The sequence below is a fragment of the Scyliorhinus torazame genome, chromosome 13 (genome assembly GCF_047496885.1).
Source record: "Scyliorhinus torazame isolate Kashiwa2021f chromosome 13, sScyTor2.1, whole genome shotgun sequence".
NCBI classification, from domain to species: Eukaryota; Metazoa; Chordata; class Chondrichthyes; order Carcharhiniformes; family Scyliorhinidae; genus Scyliorhinus; species Scyliorhinus torazame.
The window spans coordinates 156,031,380-156,051,340 of record NC_092719.1 but is presented as its reverse complement, the minus strand read 5'-3'; the positions used below and the strand labels follow the sequence as shown (position 1 = coordinate 156,051,340).

The 19,961-nt window shown below is 43.5% G+C and overlaps 1 protein-coding gene across 2 annotated transcripts in view; it reads left to right on the top strand.

Annotated features, from left to right (window-relative positions):
* Positions 1-19,961, top strand: part of slc25a26 (solute carrier family 25 member 26) — a 361,771-nt gene that overhangs the window by 297,891 nt on the left and 43,919 nt on the right. For both annotated transcript variants that reach the window (XM_072472312.1, XM_072472311.1), the window contains exon 9: positions 1,135-1,208. In XM_072472312.1, the coding sequence (XP_072328413.1) occupies positions 1,135-1,208 (74 nt within the window). The remainder of the gene's footprint in view (positions 1-1,134; positions 1,209-19,961) is intronic.

The window sequence follows — 19,961 nt, the reverse complement described above, 5'->3', positions numbered from 1 at the left end:
TCCTTGCCGTTGTTCCAAAGGATCCGCTGCAATCCGGCCACTTTCCTCTCCTTTTTCCATCCGTGTCCAGGGGGAACACCCTTCTGGTTTACCGCACGGTGTTTTTAGCCGTTAAAATTGCCGTTGGGGCTCCTATCAAGAGCCCAAAAGTCCGTTCCACCGGGAGCTGCCGAAACGTGCGACTTAGCTGGTCATCGCCGCACCTGGAAGTCCTGATAAATGTTTTTAACGACCATTTTGCTGCTGAGATACAGAATTTTCAACAGGATAAATTATTTTTAATGCAGGACAAATGATAATTGTGCAAGGGTAGCATTTTACTTTGTTTCAAAACTGTATCTTTGTAAATATAATGCATCTAATCAATTATTTATTAAGATACGAGTCTAGTAGGTTCATAAATTTACAAAGTGCCTTTTGATAGGAAGAGTATTCTATAGAAGATTCCTGACAGAGGAACAAATCACTCAATTTAAACAAGGTGCAAATATCATGGGCTGTATTTTCCGATTCTGGGGCTATGTCTCCATGCCGACGTGGAAACGGTGGCACGCCAGAAGAAATGGCGTAAAACGGCCACCGATTCCCCATTTTGCTGGGGGCTAGCATGCCGGCAGCGTAGAGCACCCGGCCCTAGCTGCCGATACGGCCCAGAGAATTGCCGGTTCCGTGGCCGTGCATGTGTACGCTTGCAGTGGCCACGGCGTGCTACATGGCGGCGGCCGCTCGCGGACCCCTGGCCCGCAAAATAGTGGCCCCCCATCGGCCGGCTCACACGCCCCGGACCACCACCCCCCCCCCCCCCCCCCCGATGAAGTTCCCCCATGCCCGCGGATCGGCCCTCCCCCGACTGTGGCAGCGCTGGACTGAGTCCGCAGCCACCATGCCGAGTTCCCGATGGATGAGACCACACGTGTCCGAGTACGCCGCTTTGGAGGGGGTGGAGCATCGCCAAAGCGGCACCGCCCCCCGATTTGGTCAGGAACTTTGATTCTCTGGCCGATCGCCGAATGCGAGTTCGGCAACCAGAGAATCCAGCCCCATAATTGTGGCATGAAAAAAAAGCTATTGAGATAACTGATTTGTTGCTCGTGTTCCTTCTAGAAATCTGATCTGTGCTGTTCTTTGATACAGGCAGGCAGCACCACTGCCAGTGGAAAGGTGTTACCAGTCTTGAGCAACATCTGGAAGATGCAAGGGATTTCTGGGTAAGGCTTTTCTTATTTTTCACCTTTTGGAGCCACAACAAAGTTGGCTGACATTTCTTCCTTTAGAGAAACTAATCACCCAATATTTACAGAACCTTCCTGCTGGGAACAGGACAGTTCAGGACAGACAACCAGTTTGCCCACCACCTAATATTTAAGCTACATTGAAGTCCTTTGAGTGTGGAATCGCTTGGGTTGTGAAAGGCATCCGATCCAACCCCATTCCATTCCCATCATGCTGGTTACGTTAAAATTAGGAATTGGATTTCCTGGCAGTCAATTACGTTGAAAGTAGCTTGACACATTTTCTACGATGCGTCTGTCCAACAGTCGTCTGTGATGAAGATTTTGTAGTAAACGTAACATTGAGGCTAGCCACACTTGCCATGGTTGTGCAGTCAATCAGACAGAAACGACTAGCAATCACCAACACGTAGATCATAGAGAATCCCTACAGCGCAGTAGGAGGCCATTCAACCCATTGAGTCTGCTCCAACCCTCCGAAAGAGCACCCGACCTAGGCCCAATTCCCTGCCCTCCCTCTGCGCCCACCTAACCATTAGACACAAAAGAACAATTTAGCATGGCCAATCCACCTAACTTGCACATCTTTGGACTGTGGGAGGAAATGGAGCACCCGGAGGACACCCACACAGACACGGGGAGAACATGCAAACTTCCCAAGGCCAAAATTGAACCCGGGTCCCTGGCGCTGAGAGGTAGCAGTGCTAACCACTGTGCCACCACGTAGTTAAGAAATCAGGAAATTTCTCCTCGAGTTGCCCAGCTCCTCCAAAAGCTTTTCTCTAAAGATATCTCACTGTCATTGAGTGACTTGGCATCAGAACATGTGGAAAGATATAAAGTTGCGATACTTAGTCACTGAACAAGACAGAACAACTTGGATCTTGCTGATCCAAAAGTTAGTGATTTTTTTTCCGCAGTGTGGTAAATCTTAATTACTGCCAAACAACCCCTTTGAAAATTAACTTTTACAAATGTAGAGTCTGCATTCTTCAGATTTTAAATATTGGAAGTTTTTTTAAAAATTTGCTTTTATTTCTGACCTTTTCTAACCTAACCCTTTATCCCGAAATCCCATCTCTCTTTGCTTCTCTTTATTACTATTTCTCTAAACGATTTGGCACTGAAATAAATATTATAACTGACACTTGCTGGTAAAGACTCTGCAGTTGTCTGTTAGAATTTTTCAATCTGATTAATTGACTTACAATGCTCACGGGTCCCAGATCACCATGGGTGTGTGGGTATGTCAATCTTCTAATCAGGGAGAATGGCAGAAATGCACTTGTGTATTTTATAGTGAGCGACACTACTGAGGAACTTTCGGATCCACTGTCTTCAAAAGCGGGCTCATCAATTGTATGATGGTCAAATAGTGATTATCCTCTTGGGGGTTGGATGAAACTGAAATGACTTCGCTTCTTTCATGGTTGATCTGTGAGCTAACTTCATGTACCCATTTTTGTGCCATATTCCTTAATACATTTGATTAATAAAAATCTATAAATCTCATACTTAAAATTTACAGTTGATCTAACATCAGTTGCTGTTTGCAGGAGGAAGCTCAAAATTTGCAGCACCCTTTTCACATTGACGTGTTTCTTAATTTCACTCTTGAAACGTCTGACTCTAATGTTTAGACGATGCACCCTAGTATTGGATTTCTTAACTAATAGAAATTGTTCTTTTCTATCTACTCTTATCAGTTCTTCCTTATTATAGTGAAAACGTCAATTGAATTACTCCTCAACCTTCTAAACTCAAGGGATACAATCTGTTTGTGTAATCTCTCCTCGTAATTCGAAGTATAATTCTGGTCAACCTATGCTGCAGTCCCTCCAAGGCCAGAACTCCTCCTCTTACTCCAGGTGTGGTCTAATCAGGACTTTGTAAGCTGAAGCATGACTTCCAATCCTCTACGACATATGAATGAGGACCAGGAGTAGGCCACCTGTCCCTTCGAGCACCAATAAGTTCATGACTGATCTGATCTGATTTTGTCCATTGCCTAAATCTGTCAATATATCTTTGTAATTTTACGCTTCCATCTACACAGCTTGCAATGCCTCCTATCTTTGTGTCATCGGCAAATTTGAATATGTGGCTTTCTATCCCATCAACCCATTAATAAATACGCGAAATATTTGGGATCCCAACATAGATCCCAACATCACTAGTCAACACAATTAGAGGCACAAGGGGGCTGGTTGAGCACAATGGGCTAAATCGCTGGCTTCTAAAGCAGACCAAGGCAGGCCAGCAGCACGGTTCAATTCCCGTACGAGCCTCCCCGAACAGGTGCCGGAATGTGGCGACTAGGGGCTTTTCACAGTAACTTCATTTGAAGCCTACTTGTGACAATAAGCGATTTTCATTTCATTTCATTCAATTAGTCACATCTTGCCAATTAGAGTATTTGCCCATTATCCCGACTCACTTTTCTTAGTAGATTTCCTCACAAGACAATAATTTGCCTTTAATTCCCTGAGCTTCAACTTTATCCAGCAGTCCTTTATCCAAAATTTCAATACCTGTTTTCTGGAAGTCCATATGAACAACGTTCATAGACTTTCCCTTGTCCACTATCTGTCACATTTCCAAAAGAAGTCAATCGGGTTCATCAGATATGATCCACTCCTTATGAATTCATGCTAGCCCGCCCTCTCCAAGTCAGCTGAAGGTTTTCAAGATGTTGCGTTGCTAGATCCTTAATCATTGACTCAGATAGTTTCCTCATAGCAAATATTAGGCTAACAGGTCTATATTTCCCCATTTCACCTTCTATAAACATTGAGGTCATTGTGACTTCAAGGTGATGTCCCCCGAATGGAAAATTTAAATTAAGTTGACACTCTTGTGGTCAACTTGATGTTCCAATATCCATGGCAAAAAAATCTATAGGTGCATAGAGTTTTGTAAAAGGCTGAAATTCTTCCCACTCATCTCCAGATGATGCTGCATGCCAGTGGCCTAGGTCGGTAGAATGCACCTTAGTTGTGTAGACAATTTGAAGCTAATTGGTGAGTATCTAGAGTGAGAAGTGGAGGGTGGTCAGGTGGTCTGTGAAACCTGGGTCTACCAATCCACTTCTCATGTCTCTGGGCTTGAGTGAGTGTGGTTTATCCCTATGGGAGGCTGTACACATGCTATGTTAGGGAAGCAGAAACTCGATCTGTCTGAATTTCTCAATAGTTTGGTTTGAAGACTCCCGAACACAGTGTTGTATTTCAATGTGTGTTGTACATCTGGCTGAACACTTAAATTCAATGATATTTAATGGCATTACCAATCTGAATCCTTCACAATCAACATCCTGGGGGTTACCATTGATCAGAAAGTGAACTGGACTAGTAATATTAATACTGTGGCTATCGCTTGATTGTTACCCCTCCACCACCGACAAATAGTGGCGGTCGTGTGTACCATCTACAAGATGCACTGCAGGAACTCAACAAGGTTCCTTAGACAGCACCTTCCAAACCCACGACTACTACCATCTAGAAGGACAAGAACAGCGGATATTTGGGAACCCCATCACATGGATGTTCCCCTCCAAGTCACTCACCACCCCGCTTTCAAAATATATTGCCGTTCCTTCATTGTTATTGGGTCAAAATCCTGGAACTCTCTCCCTAACACCACTGTGGGTGTACCTGCAACTCAAGGACTGCAACAGTTCAAGAAGGAAACACACCATCACCTTCTGATGGGCAACTAAGGATTGGCAATTAATGCTCCTAACCAACCAGGCTCACATCCCGTAAATGAATTTTTAAAAATTAGAATCCGCATTGGTATCAATATTTGTTATAGAAATAGTCATGTTGAGACTAAGTACCTTAGAAATGTAGTTTTGTTGCAATGTGGCTTAAGTTACCACAGTTAAAAATTGTTGTTTTATGCAACACGCTCTGTGAATTGATGTGGGAATGAGAGTGGATGCAATTCCAATATCTGCTCAGAGCCCTGTTACTAAGTGACCATCATTTGCAATATATCTTTTGCAATATAAATTGTTAAACGTACTCAATAACATCAGGGGCCAGATAACTCTGTACATATTTAAGTGATTGAACTCTTTATAAAAATAAATGTTAACTGATTTATAGTCAACTTCCAGTGTTCCATGGCAAAATAGAACATAGGGAGCTGACTTCAATTTTTTAACATGTGTTTTACAGCGTGATCAATCAAAACAAGAACATCGACTTGGATTTATACTGTGTCTTTATTATATAAAAATGTACAAAAGCACTTTGCAGAGACATTATGAGGTAAAATTAGATGTCAAGCCAAAGTTGGAGGAGTAACCAATGGTTTGATCAAAGAGGCAGTTTGAAGATGCATCTTAAAGAAGGAGAGGGAGGAGGAATGATTGATTAATTTAGGCTCTCTTTACAAGGTAATTTTGGCAGGAAAGTACTGGGAGTGAAATTAATTTACATTGGTGTTGGAAAATTGGTTGAAGATTGTGGTCCATTTCACACTGCGCCTGACTTCCTTTTTGATGGGAAAATTGTACAATATATAATAGACCAATACTTCTCCTGTACAAGAAACACAACTCTTTTGTAACTCCTCTTCTAAACAACTTAGAAGCAGTTACCCATAATTGCAAGATCCCGGTACCATTGAAAGTTTGGATATGGCGAATACAAACATCCATTACATTCAAATGTACATGAGGGCATTTAAAAGTTTATTGGATAAACATATGGATGATAGTGGCATAGTGTAGGTTAGATGGCTTTTGTTTTGGTGCAACATCGTGGGCCGAAGGGCCTGTACTGCGCTATATTGTTCTATGTTCTATGTACATGTATGTGACTTGCATGAACAAAATTGTATGCAAGTGTTGTCTTCTCTTTTCATTAAACCCTAACTTGTATTCAGGTTAGACTCGTGTGCTGTGCGATATTTTGTAAAACTTGCATACAAATGAAAATCTTTTGATTTCCTATCCCAGCTACAGTCTCGGTCTCTAGTTTCCCTCCTGACATTTTTTTATTAAATTGAAAGTGATGAAAAACAGGCTTTGGTGCCGGTAGAAAGAAAATTGTTAAAAACAAGTGTGAGAGCTATATTACTCCAGTTCAGATGCAGAAATAATTCTATCTCCGAGGATTGGTAGAAAATTCAGCATTATCCAGATCCAGATGCAATACGCATCTTTGAAATAAGAAAAAAAGAACAATTTGGATATATATAGCACTTTCAACTACCAGGTATCTTTAAGTACTTTACAGCTAATTAAGTACTTTTGGAAGTGTTATAGGAAATGCAGCAGCTAGTTTCCCCTCACGAAACTCTCCGAAACAGCGACATGATAATGATCAAATCATGTTTTTATGTTATATTGATTGAGGGATTAATATTGGCCAGGACACTGGGGATAACTCTCCTGCTCCTCTTTGAAATAATGCCAGGAGATCTTTTGCATCCACTCGCGCAAACTGGCAGGGACTTGGCTTAACGTCTCACCTGACAGATGGCACAACGTTCAGTCCCTCGCTGGAGTATCAGCCTTGATTTGTGTGCTCAAGCCCAGGAGTGGGACTTGAACCGGGAACCTTGCGATTCAGAGGCAACTGTGTTGCCAACTGAGCCATGGTTTTATAACAATCCACAATCCCTGTAATCACTTGACACATTCAGAAGTTTTATATAATGCATGGACATTTTCATGTTTTTAATCTAAAAACAAACCCAAGCACAATGTTTTGGGAATGACCCATTCTGGTGTGGTGTGTTCAGACCATTTAAGGCAGCAACAATTGTAACCCATTTATCTTTTCTCTTGTCAATTGATATTTTTACATCCCTATAACCCTATTGTCTCCAAAACAATGTCCTTTTCCTCTCAGATTTGTCCTCTCAGCCAACCCACCCCCATACAAACACACAGATGTAATATGGAAATGGGCATTAGTTTGATCACTGCAGGAATAGAGGGGTCGTTGTCTCTTTCACCGGAGACACCTGGGCAAGAAGCCAAAATATGAAAGGGAAATGAAAGTGTAGGAAATGAATATCCAAGCTTTTTGCCTTCATGGGCCATTTTGGTTCAGATCATGGAGTCTCGTGGGCCACGTATAAATAAAACAGCAGGAAAAGGCTAGCTTTCGTTGTAAATATGCTGTTTGTTCAATGGTAAGTTTTATGACTTGTTGCTATTTTATGAACGTGATCCAGGAGCCAATCGGGCACAAGTAATCTGAAACTTTCCAGCTCAACAGCTGTGTCATTTCAGTTCTGATGAATGTACGCGATGTTAGATTTTGATTATATTGTGCAGGTATTTTTTTTAATACACAATAAGGGCTCTACTTTGAAGCAAAATGACTCCCCCTTGATGTTCTTTCCCCTTCAAGTATTTGGCAAGACAGTTAATTGGGCCAGATTCAAAAATCCATCACCGAGGCTTGGAAGAGCTTTGTGGTTTGCATCACTTAATGTCACCCAGATGGAAAACAAAATGCAAATAGATTAATTCTTGCAGGAAAAGTTGACAAAAAATTAATTTTTATGATTGTGCAAGTGATTGTACAGCTACTTTTAACAGTGTTGTTTATTTCAGCTCTTAGTCTCTCCGGCAGGTGTGGTGTTACTAAATCGCAAATTTCTTGTCATCACCAAGCAGCCAAAATGCATCTTGAACTTACGTTGTTGCAATCTTGGTAAACAGCCTCTCTCCAACAGAGTGGCCTTGATAACAGGGAGGCAGCAACCTTGGGAGAGCTGGAGGGGATCTTGACAAAGCTCGGTTAATTCTCTGGAGATATTTTATGTGAAAAGAAAATGGTGTAATGCACAGGTGAAAGCTGTGACTCGGTTGGTAGCAACCTCACCTCTGTGTCAAAAGGTTGTGAGTTCAGGTCCCACTCCAGGACCCGAGGATGAAAATCCAGGCTGACGCTCCAGTGCAGGACTGAGAGTCGGAGGGCTGTCTTTTGAATGAGAAGCTGAAGTGAGGCCCTGTCTGCCAATTCAGGTCGATTTAAAAGATCCCTTGGCAATATTTCAGAAAAGAGCAGGGAGGGCCAAGATTTATCCCTCAATTAACAAGAGAAAAATATCTGGCCGTTAACAGTTTTTCTGTTTGTTGGAACTTGCTGTGTGGCAATTGGCTGCTTTGTTTTCAACATTACAATAGTAACCACAACTCAAACATCGCTCGCTTGCTGGAACATGCTTTGGGATCTCTTGAGGTCATGCAGATCTCTTTTTTAAATGGAATGTTGTGTTTTGTTATTTTAACTATTTATGGTGTGGTATGAGATAACATTAACACTATTATTAAACTGACTTAATACCAATCAAGTCCATTGATTTATAGTTTTTAATCTAAATATTAAAATAACGTAGAATTTAAATTAAAGGATCCTCTTAGTTCTGGCAATACTCTGACACAAATGTAGATTAATCTATGTAATTATTATAAATCCTTTATATATACTCACGCTGAGAGTAACATTGCATATCTACAATGTTAAAACAGCCATGCCCTTTGATCTGATACCACCCTGACATCCTCTTGCTTGGTTATAACAATTTTAAATGTGTGCCTACCTCCTGACTTAGGAACTCCGGAAACCTTTAGATCACAAAGACAATAAAGCCGTACAGTCCGCCTTTCTGATGCCCTGACATCTGTAACCCATGATGGGTTACTCTTCAAAATGCTGGTTCAGTTTAATCTTAAATCCAAGCAATCTCGATGTATTATTGTTAAAAATCAACTCCCTCAGAGAATGAATGCCCTCCTATATTCAGCCTGGATATATCTCTTTTCACCAGTCCTCAGCATTCATTAGAGAATACCAATAGTGGAGATAAAATAGAGGGTGATTTTCAGACAGCCAGAGAGATAGGTAAGAGAAATAGGGCAATAGCATATCCCAAGAAAGACAAGAACAATGTGTTTTAGTGTTCAAGATATGGAATGGTTTATGGAGGTGGTGTGTCACTTTCACTCGGGATATCTGAGTTGCCATGGCTACATGCATTTCTTTTTTTTTTTTAGAAGATATTTTATTCCAAACGTAAACAGTAACAACTAAATCACATTTCAACTAAACAGTTAACAGTTTGCACATTTTCCCCTTTTAATCCCCTCCCTCCCAATTCCCCCCATCTCCGCGACGGACAGCTCCTCAATTATCATCATGAACGCCCTCCAACCTACCTCGAAGCCCTCTTCCAACACCCTTAACGCAAGCTTAATCTTTCCAAACAAGAGACCTGTACAGGTCTCCCAGCCAAGCCATAACCCCCAATGGTGTATTTGACCTCCTATTCAAAAACACCTGCCACCGGGCAATCAGAGAGGCGAAGGCCTCGACATTGGCCCCTTCCCCTTCAGCAGCTCCGGCATCTCCAAAGCCCCAAAGATCGCCACCGGAGTTCTCTGGGAGGCATTGCGGTCACTGCATCCAAAAAGTGGTTTGTGGAGGAGCTGTTGTCAAGTGACAGTTAAACCCGAACCACTTCTTCAGTGTTTCCCTCCCTACCTCCTCCTCTAACCCAAAAAAAAGGCAATCACTGTAAGGATCCCAGCCGAGTAAAGATCAAGAGGGAGATTCAAGGGCAGGTAGAAGTAGAAAGAAGTTGAACCATGACGTCACAGCCTGCAGGTAAGTGATTGGCTGTGACTGGTAAGTAAGTTTTTCTTTTCCCTGAGGTGTTATCGTGCGGGGCGCAGTGGTTGCTGAGTGAGTGCTTGCTGAGAAGGGGAGTAAATTTTTTTTTTTTAAACTTGCTGTTGGGAGTGTAAAAATGGCAGGAGATCCCAGACCCGTGTTATGCTCCTCTTGCTCAATGTGGGAGTTCAGGGACGCGGCTGATGCCCCTGACTCCTTCATCTGCGGGAAGTGTGTCCAGCTGCAGCTCCTGTTAGACCGCATGACGGCTCTGGAGCTACGGATGGACTCACTTTGGAGCATCCGCAATGCTGAGGAGGTTGTGGATAGCACGTTCAGTGAGTTGGTCACACCGCAGATTAGGATTGGTGAGGGAGACAGGGAATGGGGGACCAAAAGGCAGAGAAAGAGCAGGAAGGCAGTGCAGGTGTCCCCTGCGGTCATCTCCCTCCAAAACAGGTATACCGTTTTGGATACTGTTGGGGGAGATGACTCACCAGGGGAAGGCAGTAGTAGCCAGGCTCATGGCACCGTGGCTGGCTCTGCTGCACAGAAGGGCGGGAAAAAGACTGGCAGGGCTATAGTCAGAGGGGATTCAATTGTAAGGGGAGTAGACAGGCATTTCTGTGGTCGAAAACGAGACTCCCGAATGGTATGTTGCCTCCCGGGTGCACGGGTCAGGGATGTCTCAGATCAGCTGCAGGACATACTGAAGGGGGAGGGTGAACAGCCAGTTGTCGTGGTGCATATAGGCACCAACGATATAGGTAAAAAACGGGATGAAGTCCTACAATCAGAATTTAGGGAGTTAGGAGATAAGTTCAAAAGTAGGACCTCAAAGGTAGTAATCTCAGGATTGCTACCAGTGCCACGAGACAGTCAGAGTAGAAATTCAAGAATAGTCAGAATGAATACGTGGCTTGAGAGATGGTGCAGGAGGGAGGGGTTCAGATTTTTGGGACATTGGAACCGGTTCTGGGGGCGGTGGGACCATTACAAATCGGATGGTCTACACTTTGGCAGGACTGCAACCAATGTCCTAGGGGGTGCTTTTGCTAACACTGTTGGGGAAGTTTTAAACTAATGTGGCAGGGGGATGCGAACCAGATTAGGAAGTTAGAGGTCAGTAAAGAGGCAGCAACTAAAGCCAGTAAGGTACTAGATAATAAACTCAATGTGACTCAGGGGAAGAGTAGACAGGGAAGAGATGATGAACGCAAAGGACAGGTGGTCTGAGGTGCATTTGTTTCAATACGAGAAGTGTGGCAGGTAAGGCAGATGAACTTAGGGCTTGGATCAGTACCTGGGAATAGGATGTTATTGGTATTACTGAGACTTGGTTGGGCAAGACTGGCAACTAAATATCCCAGAGTATAGATGCTTCAGGAGGGATAGAGAGGGAGTTAAAAGGGGTGGAGGAGTTGCATTACTGGTCAGAGATGATATCACAGCTGTGATTAAGGAGGGCACGATGGAGGATTCGATCACTGAGACAATATGGGTAGAGCTAAGAAATAGGAAGGGTGCAGTAACATTGTTGGGACTTTACTACAGGCCTCCCAAAAGCGAGCATGAAGTAGAGGTACAAATATGTAGACAGATTATAGAAAAATGTAGGAGCAATAGGGTGGTCCTGATGGGAGATTTTAACTTCCCCAACATTGAATGGGACTCATGTAGTGTTGGAGGCGAAGATGAAGCAGAATTTGTAAGGAGCATCCAGGAGAGATTTTTAGAGCAGTATGTAAATAGTGCAACTCGGGAAGGGGCCATACTGGACCTGGTATTGGGGAATGATCCCGGCCAGGTGATTGAAGTTTCAGTCAGTGATTACTTTGGGAATAGTGATCACAATTCCGTGTTTTAGAATACTCATGGACAAAGACAAGAGTGGTCCTAAAGGAAGAGTGCTAAATTGGGGAAAGGCCAAGTATAACAAAATTTGGCAGGAGCTAGGGAATGTGGATTGGGAGCAGCTGTTTAAGGGTAAATCCACATTTGAAATGTGGGAGTCTTTTAAGGAAAGGTTGATTAGAGTGCAGGACAGACATGTCCCTGTGAAAATGAGGGATAGAAATGGGAAGATTAGGGAACCATGGATGACGGGTGGAATTGTGAAACTAGCTAAGATGAAAAAGGAAGCATACATAAGATGTAGGCGACTTAAAACTGATGAAGCTTTGGAGGAATATCGGGAAATTAGGACAAATCTCAAACGCGCAATAAAGAGGGCTAAAAGGGGTCATGAAATATCTTTGGCTAACAGGGTTAAGGAAAATCCCGAAGCCTTTTATTCGTATATAAGGAGCAAGAGGGTAACTAGAGAAAGGATTGGCCCACTCAAAGACAAAAGAGGGAATTTATGCGTGGAGTCAGAGGAAATGGGTGAGATTCTTAATGAGTACTTTGCATCGGTATTCACCAAGGAGAGGGACATGACGGATGTTGAGGCTAGGGATGGATGTTTAAATACTCCAGGTCAAGTCGGCATAAGGAAGGGGGAAGTCCCCAGGTCCGGATGGGATCTATCCCAGGTTACTGAAGGAAGCGAGGGACGAAATAGCTGGGGCCTTAACAGATATTTTTACAGCACCCTTGAGCACGGGTGAGGTCCCGGAGGACTGGAGATGCTAATGTTGTCCCTTTGTTTAAGAAGGGTAGCCGGGATAATCCAGGGAATTATAGACCTGTGAGCTTGACATCAGTGGTAGGCAAACTGTTGGAGAAGATACTGAAGGATAGGATCTATTCACATTTGGAAGAAAATAGACTTATCAGTGATAGGCAGCATGGTTTTGTGCAGGGAAGGTCATGTCTTACAAACCTAATAGAATTCTTTGAGGAAGTGACAAAGTTAATTGATGAGGGAAGTGCTGTAGATGTCATATACATGGACTTCAGTAAGGCGTTTGATAAAGTTTCCCATGGCAGGTTGATGGAAAAAGAGAAGTAGTATGGGGTTCAGGGTGTACTAGTTAGATGGATAAAGAACTGGCTGGGCAACAGGAGACAGAGAGTAGTGGTGGAAGGGAGTGTCTCAAAATGGAGAAAGGTGACTAGTGGTGTTCCACAGGGATCTGTGCTCGGACCACTGTTGTTTGTGATATACATAAATGATCTGGACGCAGGTATAGGTGGTCTGATTAGCAAGTTTGCAGATGATACTAAGATTGGCGGAGTTGCAGATAGCGAAGAGGACTGTCTGAGAATACAGCAAAATATAAATAGATTGGAGAGTTAGGCAGAGAAATAGCAGATGGAGTTCAATCCAGGCAAATGCGAGGTGATGCATTTTGGAAGATCTAATTCAAGAGCGGACTATACGGTCAATGGAAGAGTCCTGGGGAAAATTGATGTACAGAGAGATCTGGGAGTTCAGGTCCATTGTACTCTGAAGGTGGCAACGCAGGTCGATAGAGTGGTCAAGAAGTCATACAGCATGCTTATCTTCATCGGACGGGGTATTGAGTACAAGAGTCAGCAGGTCATGTTACAGTTGTATGGGACTTTGGTTAGGCCACTTTGGAATACTGCGTGCAGTTCTGGTCGTCACATTACCAGAAGGATGTGAATGCTTTAGAGAGGGTGCAGAGGAGGTTCACCAGGATGTTGCCTGGTATGGAGGGTGCTACCTATGAAGAAAGGTTGAGTAGATTAGGATTGTTTTAGTTGGAAAGACGGAGGTTGAGGGGGGACCTGATTGAAGTCTACAAAATTGAGAGGTATGGACAGGGTGGATAGCAACAAGCTTTTTCCAAGAGTGGGGGTGTCAATTACAAGGGGTCACGATTTCAAGGTGAGAGGGGGAAAGTTTATGGGAGATGTGCGTGGAAAGTTTTTTACGCAGAGGGTGGTGGGTGCCTGGAACACTTTGCCAGCGGAGGTGGTAGAGGCGGCACGATAGCATAATTTAAGATGCATCTAGTCAGATATATGAACGGGCGGGGAACAGAGGGAAGTAGATCCTTGGAAAATAGAAGACAGGTTTAGATAAAGGATCTGGATTGGCGCAGGCTGGGAGGGCCGAAGGGCCTGTTCCTGCGCTGTAATTTTCTTTGTTCTTTGTTCACGCAACCCCAAAACATGTGAACATTGTTCACTGGCCCCCGCCCACACTTTTCACATCTATCCGTGACCCCCTGGAAGAACCCACTCATCCGAGCCCGAGTCATGTGCACCCTGTGCACCACTTTAAACTGAATCAAGCTCATTCTAGCACAGGAGGAAGTTGAGTTCACTCGCCAAATCGCTGCATGCCGTAGCCTCATCCAATGTTCCTCACCAACTCTCCCTCCCACTTCTGCTTAATCCTTTCCACCAGCACCTTACCCTGCTCCCCAACCACCCGTATATCCCCATGAACCTGCCCTCCCGCACCTCATCTAGGAGCAGCAATTTCTCCAGCAGCATGTACTCTGGTAGTTGGGGGAACGTCGGCAACTCTTTTTGCGCAAAGTCCCGCACCTGTTATTCCCCCGAGGTAACTCAAACCCCTCTCGCAGCTCATCCAACCCAGTGAAATTCTGAGAACATATTCCTGATCCACTCCAACTCCTCTTCCCTCCACCACCTATACATCCCATCCATCTCCCTGACTTCAACCTGTGTTTCCCATACAGTGGTGTCAGCACCGACATATGGCCCAATTTAAAGTGCCTCCTCAACTGATTCTAAACCACTGACTCCCCGTATACTTCATCGGTGGGTAAAGGCAATGGGGCCATCACCAGGGCCCTTAAACTTAAATCGGGAGGGACTGAGAAAATAAACCGGAATCCTGGCAGCACATTCATCTTTCCAACCTGCACCCTCCCTGCCAACGTCAAGTGGCAATGTATCCCACTTTTTAAAGTCCTCTTTAACCTCTTCCACAAACCCCGTCAAGTTCCAGCAATGCATTGTGGCTCACTCATGCGTTACCTGAATCCCCAGATACCTAAACTGCTCCTTTGCCACTTTAAATTGCAGCGCCCCATGTTTGCCCCCCCCGCCACATTCAGCGCGAACACCTCACTCTTCCCTACGTTCAACTTCTAGCCGGGAAAAGCCCCGAATCTCTTCAATAAGCCGATAATTTTGCCCATATTTTCCAACAGGTCCGACACAAACAACAACAGGTCACATGCATACAATGATAGCCGGTGCACCCTACACCCCCCCACGATCCCTCACCAATCAGCTGATGCCCGAAGCGCCATCACCAAGGGTTTGATTGCCAAATAACAACGGCAACAGTGGGCATCCCTGCTTGTACCCTTATGCCCCTATGCAACTCAAAATACCCCAAATTCATCTTGTTCGTTCGAACACTAACCATGGGGGATGCATACAATAATCTCACCCATGACATAAATTTCGATCCAAACCCAAACCTTCCCAGAACTTCAAACAGGTACCTCCACCTACCCGGTCAAATGCCTTCTCTGCATCCATGGACACAATCACCTCTGGCTCCCGTCGCCCAGACGGAGTCAGAATTGCATTCAGCAACCTTCTAATGCTGCTGCAGAGCTTCCTTCCCTTCATGAAACCCGTTTGGTCCTCAGAAACCACCTCCAGGACGCACCCTTTCACCCTACACCTTTGCTGGGACTTTCACGTCCGTGTTCAGCAACAAAGTGGGCCTGTGAGACCCACACGATAGTGGGTCCTTCTCCTTTTTCGGGATCAAACATATCGACGCCTGCGCTAAGGTAGCCGGCAGCCCCCCCCCCCTTTCAACCGTCTCACTAAACATGCCCACCAGGTGGGGGACCAACTGCTTGTAAAACTTGGCCGGAAAGCCATCTGATCCCGGGGGCTTCCCCGACTGCATCCCACTAATACACTCCATCGCCTCTCCTGACCCAAACAGCTCCCCAATGCCTACCTGTTCCCCTCCTCCAACTCTGGGAACCCCAGCCCTTCTAGAAACCACCCCTTATCCTCTCCGGCTCCAACACCACCCTTGTCCGCCTCCACCTGCAAGATTTCCCTGGCTGCTGCCTGAGGCCGCTACTGGTGGACCAACATACAACTTGCCTTCTCCCCATACTCATACTGCACCCTCTTCGCCCACCACAGCTGCCCCACCTACTTACCCATTATCAACCACTCAAACTGCTCCTGCAACCTTTTCTCTCTGCCAACAGCTCCTTCGTGGAGGCCGCCCAGTATCTCCTGTCCACCTCAACTATCTTGTCCAATAACCGCCGTTTTTTCTCCCCCCTCATTCTCTCCCTATGGGCCTTGAACGAAAAGATTTCCCCTCGGACCACCCCCTTCAAGGCCTGCCAAAACGTAGCAGCTGGCGACATGCATTTTTACAAGCAGGTTGTAGAAGCACCTATGGATGGTGATGATGGAGGCTCCAAAGATCTTTCTATCATTCGGCTCACCAGGAATCTCTCCCATTCTTGCAGTCTGCCAGCGCCGTGTGTTGGAGGGATTTGCAGGTAAATACTCAACCTATTTGGCCACATTTAAGAACACAGCAGGTCCTGGGGTGGGACTGAGGTTTTGGCTCGGAGGCTGGGTTGCTACCAACACCATTTTAAATGATTTATGAAAAGTGTTAAAAATATCTTCCTAAATTAGCACCTTTCTAGTCCGGGAATTTTATTTCCTATAGTTACATGGAAATGAAATGCAAATTATGCAAGAGCAGGAGAAGAATTGGGAAATAACGGCAACAGCACGGTTAGGCTTAATGTAAGAAGAGTCAAAGTTAAGGGTGTGTACTGGAGAAGAATAAAAGTTCAGCAACATGCTAAATTAATTGGCAATAAATATAATTACAAAATGAGAGATGGAGAGATTGCAAAATAAAAATATTAATGTAAGATGAAATAGAGGTGTATCAAAGAATATTAACTTTTTTGGATTAATAGATGAAAACAAAATGGCACCTTAGAAAGGAGGAAGAATCTAAATATAGCTATCAACAATGAGAAAGAAAAGGAGATTTAAAAATTGTGGAGACTGAATGAAATAAAACATGCAATAAAAACAGAAAATGCTGACCAGAATCAGCAGATCAGGCAGCATCTGTGGAGAGAAAGAAAAGCAGGACTTAATGTTTCAACTCGATAACTGACTATCAGTGACAACAAATGAGGTTGGAAATAAGTTATCTGTTCTAGAAGATATGAATCGGTGGTTATAGATAACTTCTGAAAGAGAAATGGTTCTGGAAAGAATACAGAATGCCAAGTGGGTACGTCACTGCATTCTGATGGCATGCAGCCTCAGACCTTTGAAAAAAGTCAGGCAATCGCAGAGACTTTAACCATTACATTTCAAGATTTAAAAAATTAATATTGTGCATTGTAATTGGAGAGTAACTTATGTTTGTTATGCTGCTTCGGATAACACAAGCTGCTTCCTTGATGTAGTCTCTACGAAAGGATGCTCCAGACTATGAAATGAGTTGAATGTGTTATTGAACTATTAACACAGTTCTCAAATGAGTTCGACTCTCTGCTAATCTAACTGTAGTAACTCAGTCTAACTGTACCAGCTTCCTCTAAGCCACGTGCTGGGGTGTGATGCTGCTGATCAACCCTGTCTAACTCTCTCGATGTCTGTCTGTGGAAAGAGGCAGAGCCTGTGTGCCCTGTCCTTTTGTATGGGTCATGTAGTGCCCCCTTGTGGTAATGCCACCTCTGGGTGTCCTGATTACCCATTGATTGTGTCCTGTTCTAATGACCCATTGGTTGTATTCTGTATGTCATGACATCTCTGGTGTTCCCTCTAATGGTTACTTAGTTGTAGTGTATTTACATTAACCCCTTGTGTATATACAGTGATGCATATCACTACAACTAGTATACGAATATTGTGTAAGAAGGAAGAGAAGGATAACTGTGCAACTATAGTAAGAATAGCAAGCTCTAAAAATCTCTGGAGTTTTGAAGAATGAGAGGTGATCAATCTCATTGAAGCATACAAGATTCTCAAGTGGCTTGACAGGGTAGACACAGAGGTCGTTTTTGCTGGCCGGGGAATCAAAGAACACGGGCATGGCCTCAGACTAGCAGGCCAGTTATTTAGGCCGTGATGAGAAAAAATTACTTCACTCAGAGGGTTGGGATCTTTTAAATTCTATACCCCAGTGTGTTATGGATGCTCTATTGTTGAGTATACTAAAGATTGGAAAGTTAGATTTTAGATCTTTCAAGGAATCAGGTGAAATGAGGTGTGGGCAAGAAAGTGGAGGTAAGGCAGAAGACCGGTTATGAAAATATTGAATGGCAGAGAAAGCATGGCACAGCTTGAGCATTGAGAAATACATGGGGTAATGAAAGGCAAGTTGTGTCGATTTGTTAAGGGCAGGCCACATTTGGCAAATTTAAGTTTTTTTGAAGAGTTGATCGATTTTGGGTTGTTTAAGGGAATGCAGTATTTAGTGTATTAGGATTTTCAGAACACATTTGACAAGAGGCATGTTTGAAAAATTGAAACATATGGTGCAGGAGGAAATGCAACGACATGGACACAAAGTCCATGATGTCACAAAGATGGAGGTTTAGCACACAACAAGGGAGACTGTAAAAGGTCAGGAAGGTTTTGGTTCATGAAGTGAGAAAGCCCATGGCTGATATGATTAGATGGAAGCATGTAGCATGGAAAAATGCAGTACAGCCTATCGTGTCTATGTCAGTTGTTACAGACACCTGGTCAGCTCTCAACAGTGGCTAAGAGACTAGACCAGCGTCATAACTTTTTAAAGTTTTAAGACAGTACGGGAACATCGATTTGTTCCATGAGTGATAATATATGAAATAGGGCTTGGTTATTTTATTAAATAAACTTTATTAAAACAAAAGAAAACTAGTTACATTTTTATACTTAAACTCTAACACCAACAGATAGCATGTAGTTTCTTAACCATAACAAACGAGTTCCCATTAAACAGCACTTTAACAGAACAAGCAACTCTCATGTCCCTTACATTGACAGACAAAGTCAATACTTAAATTTACAAAGCAATTTTTCTTCTGTTAGGGACATTTGTTCATAACCCTTTTCCAAAGCCTGCCTCAGTGGCAACTTTTATGACACACTTGGTCAATTTCTAAACTTCTCCTATACCTGTTCAAAACAGGATTATTTTTCTCTCTCTCTAAGCTCCGCCCAGCTCCCCATACAAAGGTTCTCTTGGGTTTCCAAACTTGAACCTATCATCGTTATCTTGGCTGTTTTATTGCCCACTCACGTTTATACGAAAGAACAGAGCCATGCTATTGATAGGCAACTAACCTTCCATTGATGGACAAAGAGGCCATCCGAGAATGTAATCGGCTAATAGCTGGTCAGACAGGAGTGTCCCGAATGACAATGTATTTAGGACATCCTGTGTACTCCCACTAACGTGTTTATGTCTCACTGGGACAATGCAATTCAGCTAGGTGTGGACATCTCCCTCTGACTCCGTGCTAGCAATATTTTTTCTCAGTGGGGTTAACCCCTAAATTGCATGCTACATCTTTGATATCATTTCCGGACCCAATTTCCTAATATCTCCCTTGCGTAGTTCTTTAGAAGAACTACATAACTAATTCCACTCTTATCATCGCTTTGCAGATTTTTCTGTTTCAATTATATATCCAACTCCCTTTTGGAAGTTATGATTGAATCCACTTTGGGCAGTACATTACAAATCATCACAATTCACTGTGTTTAAAAACCATTCTCCTCAAATACCTTCAATCTGAGCCACTCGCTCCCAATCCCCCTCCTGGTGAATGTGTGAGAGGTTGTACATTTTTGGCAGAGTAAACCAGGAACGCGGGTATATGATAAATGAAAAAACACTGAAGTGTGTGGCTGTACAGAAACCTTGGGATTTAAGCACAGATTTCCTTAAATGTCCAAATGCAGGTAGATAAAGTCATAAAATAAACAGCATTTTCAGCTTCATAGAAAATAACTTGAATACAAGAGTAAAAAAGTAATGATAAAGTGGTCTAAACCTTTAATTAAGACACAGAGTTATCTGTATACAGTTTTAACACCACATTATAAAAAGGATATAAACGCTAAAGAGGACACTGTTGGGACTCTAGTTTTGACAAAGGGTCACCTGGACTCGAAACTGTTATAACCTGCC